This window comes from Lotus japonicus, chromosome 1, assembly GCF_012489685.1.
Source record: "Lotus japonicus ecotype B-129 chromosome 1, LjGifu_v1.2".
Classification (NCBI taxonomy): Eukaryota; Viridiplantae; Streptophyta; class Magnoliopsida; order Fabales; family Fabaceae; genus Lotus; species Lotus japonicus.
Genome location: NC_080041.1, coordinates 86,444,741 through 86,451,238, shown reverse-complemented (window position 1 = coordinate 86,451,238; position 6,498 = coordinate 86,444,741). Strand labels below are relative to the sequence as shown.

General features: G+C 36.8%; 2 protein-coding genes across 2 annotated transcripts; both read right to left on the bottom strand.

The window, feature by feature from the left end:
- Window positions 1-2,940: 2,940 nt before the first annotated feature.
- LOC130727356 (calmodulin-like protein 2) lies at window positions 2,941-3,567 on the bottom strand. The gene has a single exon (XM_057578461.1). It carries the CDS (start codon window positions 3,540-3,542, stop codon window positions 3,189-3,191), a length of 354 nt encoding a protein of 117 aa, XP_057434444.1. The 5' UTR covers window positions 3,543-3,567; the 3' UTR covers window positions 2,941-3,188.
- On the bottom strand, window positions 3,549-6,161 carry LOC130727355 (cytochrome P450 71AP13-like). The gene is made up of 2 exons (XM_057578460.1): window positions 5,196-6,161; window positions 3,549-4,681 (listed from the first exon to the last, which is right to left on the bottom strand). Exons 1-2 carry the CDS (start codon window positions 6,102-6,104, stop codon window positions 4,070-4,072), a joined length of 1,521 nt encoding a protein of 506 aa, XP_057434443.1. The 5' UTR covers window positions 6,105-6,161; the 3' UTR covers window positions 3,549-4,069.
- Window positions 6,162-6,498: the final 337 nt, after the last annotated feature.

Genomic DNA, 6,498 nt, shown 5'->3' with positions numbered 1-6,498 from the left:
CCTTAGGCGTCATTGTTTGTGTATTCACTGTTTGAGGTGTCAATTTCTAGTCACGATTCAGTTCGTGTTTGTGGGGCCTCGGTGTGCGTAGGAAGGAGAGGCGGCGCTGCTCCTCGGGATGGGAAGTGAGGGCTACCATGGTCAGAGGTGCATGGCTAGTAGTTTCGTGGTGGATGAAGAAAGAGTGGCGGCTAGGGTGTCAATTTAAAAGATGGTAAGATGATGGTGGTGGATCATCCACATATTTGAAAGTATCTGCCCGTTGAAAAATTTCAAATTAACTTGAGATATGATCAAAATAACCTTTATATAAACTAGCTTTTGGGGTAGCGCTCTTAATGTGAATATCCATAATTTCAAATTTTCCATTAGCTTTAAGCTGCTGATTTACCAGTAAAACAAAAAAGAAATTAATTTGGGTATTATGGAAATGGAAACATTACGAAATATAATGACAGGCTAAGTTCATTAGCCTAGAATTGATAATGTCCTACATAGGCATTATTAGTAATTAAAGTATCAATGATTATCAAACTATATTTGTTATATGATGATATCATTGATTCTTCAGGTTTGTTACAACCCTAACCCTATGTATATATAATCATGATTCAACACCATTAATTTCAAAATGTTTGTGTTCATTTTGTGTTTCATATTTAGTATATATACATTACACAAATCTCATGCTCTAAATGAGTACAAACTGATCATAAAAGGTATGTTAATGTCCTGTTCTCATTTCTCATTTGATTGCAGGAGCTACAAAAAACTTTCTCAAGCTTAACAAACTTGCAGAGAACACATGAATTAGGAAAGGGGAGCAGGGTCAGGGATGAAGAACGACGCGCGTAAATCTACTATTACGAATAGGGATGTTGAGTCTTTTAATTGTGAATGCTTCATAAGCGTTGGTTTTAATCTGATGGTTATCATTAAATCCGATCACCTCCTACACTAACCTTAAGTCTTAACAACTAATGATTAACTTAACTAATTCTAACTAACTAATTTTCTACTAACTTAACTCTAATAAACTTCTATATATTGAAAATCGTAATGTGCTTTGAGCGTTCATAATGAACGGGATTTGAAGATAATTGAGTTTTTATTCTTATTTCTCATTTCCTTCTTCTATCATACCATGTATTGTATTTCTCATTTATTTTATTTTCTTTCTATCTCTTATTTGGTGTAGGTGGAAATGGAGCCTTTTTCAACCCTTCTTTTTTACTAGATGTACACTCTATTATATAGCGGTCATAAATCAAGCAGTCAATCTGCTTCTATCGAAAGAGTTTATACTTTTTATGTTTGAGTCAAAGTGATATATAGTCTGAATACTCTGCTGGCAGAAGTATCAGTTGATTCCCTTTGTGAGCCTCTAGAGAGGTTGTGACATCTACTACATCTAAGTCACTAGAAATCTTATTTTGAACCTTCTTCATTCCCCTCTTCTCAACATTTTTTGGTCTCTCCCTAGGCCTAGAGGATTTATCCTTAGCCGCAGAGGACAGCAAAGCCAACTTCCCAGGTCGTCCACGATACCTAGGGGTAAATCAAACTCAAGCCCTCCTCCCTAATCGACGAACTTCTTAAAACTTGCCCAACAACCAGGGACCGATCATCATCCAACTCCCTCTCTTATTTAGGCACATGACCTTGCATCTGAGCCACCTCATCAGAAAACTGCGACTAGATCGCTACTTCACAAACCTGCATCTCCAAACTCTCTGATCGAAAGCAGTCTGGGAAAATATCCTGATCCAAAAAAGATCTCTCATCATGGCTAGCAAAAGAAGGAGTCCCTGAAAACTCGTCCAAGAAGGGTACCCCTAAAAACTCGTCCAAGTAGGGTGACTCCTCACCCACCTGATAGGAGCCAGACACCGAAAGTAATCATTATTAGATTCAAAAACCTATGTTACCTAATTATTATTTTTTTGAAAGTCCTAACTATTCAAAGTCTTCCCCAATTTGGACCATTTCCATCTCATGATCCAAACTCATGGTTTGATTTCTAATATTTTTAAACCATTGAATATAAAATTAATGGTTTGAATCTTGGATTGAGAGAAAATGGACAGAGATTTGTGCGAAGAGTATACAAATTTTTTGTTTCATGTTGGAGTTTTAAATTGCGATCCACAACAATAATCATTGATGTTTAGTTAAGGGATTCGACAGTCTACATCAACACATATTTACCTACAATTATGCAATGCAGCAATGGTAACTGCAATTTAAAACCTTCTTCATGCTATATGAAAGTTATCTAGAATTTAGGTTTTACTTTCATTCAAACTGTCTAATTCTTTTATTCTCTTTAATTTAAAGTCTATTTTTATATATTCTTCTACTATGTGAATATCTGTTTCAGAAATGAGAAAATTTCTCGTTTAGAGTTGTGTCTCATAACTCATGCTTCTCCATTTCGTGGCCTTACAACAAACAAGTTCTTAATATTTCACTTCAGAAGTAACTATTTCTACTAATTCTATGGGATTTAATAACCCTAGCCATGAGATTTTATTATTCACATGTAAAGTAACCCATGATCTAGGTGGACCAATCACATTCAAGATAATTAATTAAAATTTTTATATTTTTTTAATCAATTAATTTAGGGTTAAATATGTTTTTGTCCTTAACTTATACACATAAATATAAAATGGTACCTGAAAAAACTATAAATATTTTAGTCTTTGAAAATTTTATTTTTGATCTAAAATGGTTCCATGTGAATTTTTTTACTTCTAGTTCAGTCCCTCAAAAATTTATTCCAACAAATTAAGTCATTCTCCCCTCATAATTATTTCAAAACCTAGAAATTCATACCTTCATCTCTAAAACTCCTCCATCTTCAAAACCCAGAAATTCCATTCATCTTCCTCCTCCTCCTTCCTCTCCTCTCCCACCAAAACCATCATCACCACCCAAACCCCCACCCAGAACCATCAACACCGAAATCTCCAATTGAGAAATTGGTTGAGTTGGTCGTTCGATGGGAGCTCTTGGAATTGTTATATCAGACTTGGGCACCCCTGCTTTCTTGTGTTTTTCCATTGTTGCTGCGGGTTCAAGGTGGCTCGGTGGGAGGCTTTATTTGTTTATTTGTCCTGCACCTTTCTTTGGTGGGCGTTATCATGTTTGTTTCCTAGTCTTGTGTCTTCCTCTTTTTTTCCTTGTCAGTTGAACTCATTGAAATTGACCATTTTGACCATGCCATCTCCATCCATATCAACCTTCTTAATCATCTCTCTGCACTCTTCAATCTTCTTCCCTTCCCTTAATCCCAACGAAGTAAGAAACAGAGCCAGCTCCTCCTCTGAAACTAACCCATCTTCATCTTTATCAAACACATCAAATGCCTCCTTCAAATTCCCCTCTACTTCATCTTCTCCACCACCCTCTTTCTCATCCCCTCCACTCATTGCCATAGTCAACAAGCAAAACTCATCAAAATCGAGCAACCCATCTCCATTAGAATCGAACTTGACAACAACATCATCAACCTCTGTTTCTGTCATGGAGATTCTCATGTTGCTCAGTGACTCCCTCAGTTCCTGCTTTGTTATGAACCCGTCACCGTTCTTGTCAAAGGGGAGAAGGACTTAATTTGTTGGAATAAATTTTTGTGGGACTGAACTAGAAGTGGAAAAATTCACATGGAACCATTTTACATCAAACATAAAATTTCCAAAGACTAAAATCTTTATATTTTTTTCATGTATCATTTTATATTTATGTGTATAAGTTAAGGACAAAAACATATTTAACCCTAAATTAATTGATTAATAAAATATAAAAATTTCAATTAATTATCTTAAATGTGATTGATCCACCTAGATCATGGGTTATTTAATCCAAATATTACCATGGGTCATTTAGATAACCCCTACAAACCAAAATCTTAGATTAAATTCATAGGAACTATTTGAGTACCTTCTTGTTTTTACTTTACACCCACAATAGCCAACTTACCGTCTAACATTAACTACTAGCCAGCTACTAGGAACTGACTCAGTTCAATTCACATGCCCTTTTACGTTTTATGTATCATGAGTCTTCATAGCAAGTAAGGCTTAGCAACAACATTGAGATTTTCTCTCCTGTGCATCGAGATGCCGAAAACTTCAGTGAGGTCCAAGTCTTTGGGTGCAACACCAGGAGGAAGCTCCCAATTGAAGCTATAGAGGAGTTGAGCTAGAGCCAGCTCCACAACCGCGACACTGAATGTAATAGCCGGACAACCTCTTCTACCAGCCCCAAATGGTATCAGCTCAAAGTCCTGTCCCCTGAAGTCAACATTGCTCTCTAGAAACCTCTCTGGCTTGAATGCATTAGGATCTTCCCAACTTTCTAGGTTCCTTCCTACTGCCCAAGCGTTCACAAAAATTCTTGTTTTAGCTGGAATTTTGTACCCGTCTATGATAACATCTTCCATGGATTCCCTTGGGACTAGAACTGGAACTGCGGGATGCAATCGAAAAGTCTCTTTGATAACAGCACTCGTGTAGTGCAGTTGATGCAGATCACTCTCAGCAACAACTCTTCTTTCTCCCAGGATGCTCCGCACTTCCTTTTGAGCTTTTTCCATAATGTGAGGATTCATTAGCAGCTCTGTCATTGCCCAATCAAGGGTAATGAAGGTTGTATCAGTTCCTGCAGCAAACATGTCCTACGCTAACACATGAATGATTTTATATTATATTTCTAGCACATGCTCACACATACGTCAATCTTTGCGTGGACACCTGCCTTGTGTGTTTGATTCCCTATTGGGGAACCTCAAAATCAATTTTGCTAGGCTAAATTCAATTCTCGGTAGAAGCTTTCATGAGTAGCTTCTGAATGCTATAATTGATTCAGGAAAAAAAGAACTTGAAGCTAGAGAGAGAGTAGCTTTTGAGTTGAACATAATCAATTATGAGATTTTGCACTAGATTTCACAAATTTTTCATACATAAATCATTTTCTCCATAAATGTATTTAAACATGAATCACTTCACTTTCAACTCACTTTTACCATAATCCATCTCATCGCAATCAATTTTATCCAAAATCAATGGTGACAATACTGATCCAAATACGCAAATAGAGGATCTAATACAATGTTATGAACCAACTATCCAAAGTTTAAGTATATCAACAAATATATCCCAAAACATGGTAATTATTAAGAATTTACTTACCAAGATGATTGCCTTGATGTTGTCAGTGGTGAGAGGCATCTCAGCCGAGTCATTCTTCTGCACCTCAAGCAAAACATCCACAAGGTCCTTATGTTCCTCTATTTTATTGGAAGCCATGTGTTCATTCAGTATCTTATCAATGAGTTGATCAAATCTTAGAGAAGTGTCTTCAAGTCTTGATTTCATGCCCGTCAAGCTGTGCATGAACTCCAAGGAAGGAAAGAAGTCCCCCAAACTGAATCCACCAAGTAGTTCCTGGTACTCATCAAGCATCTTTTGGAACCCAAATCGTTGATTGTCTCCTCCTTCAGAAAAGTCCCTTCCAAATGCCACCCTGCAAAGGACATTATTTGCATACTGATTCAAAATCTTAGACAAATTGATTGTTCTGGGATAAGACCCTGCGACCCGATGAACCAGACGACTAACTTCTTCTTCTCTAACAGAACTGTATGATTGTACCCTTTTAGCATTGAGAAGCTCAAGGATGCAAATTTTTCTGATATGCCTCCAGTAACCACCATAAGGAGAGAAAACAATGTCTGTGCAGTTGTAAAAGAGGTACTTGGCTGAAAATAGCTGTGGACGGTTTGCAAGTGCAAGGTCATGGGTCTTCAACACCTCTTTTGCAAGTCTAGCTGATGAAACAACCACTGTTGGGATTTCACCAAGTTGGAGGAAAATTATGGGTCCATATTTCTCAGCAAGGCCTTGAAGAGATAGGTGGGGCATGGTTCCTAGCTGGTGGAGATTTCCAATGATGGGCAGGGTAGGAGGACCAGGAGGGAAATTTGATCTTCTGCTTCTTGACTTGTTTATAGAGAGAGATTTCATCAATAGAGCTATGAAGATGAAAACAAAGAACAAGAATGGTTTATAGTCTTCCTTCAGCCATTGGAGAAAAGCCATTTGATAAGCTGAGAGGAGTGTAGTTTGCAGAATGCTAGATAATGTGATGCTAGTGTTTGAACCACATGAAATAGTTATGGACAAGTGTTTTTATATATAATATCATTGTTTGTATTTAAATATTTTTGAAATAAATAATAATTAAATAGAAGCATAATTAAATGATTCATTTTAAGTCACAACTTTTATCAAATTATATATAAGTAGTGATAAATATTAAGATAAAGTAATTGCTACTCAAATCATGTCCAGGAGATAGGGAAGAGAGGTGTTATGGGCAGAGTGTGGATTTCTTGGAATGTTAGGGGTCTTGGTCAAACTAGAAAGAGATATACTGTCAAAAAAGCCTGCAGCAAACTTAAACCAGAATTGATTCTTATACAGGAGACTAAGA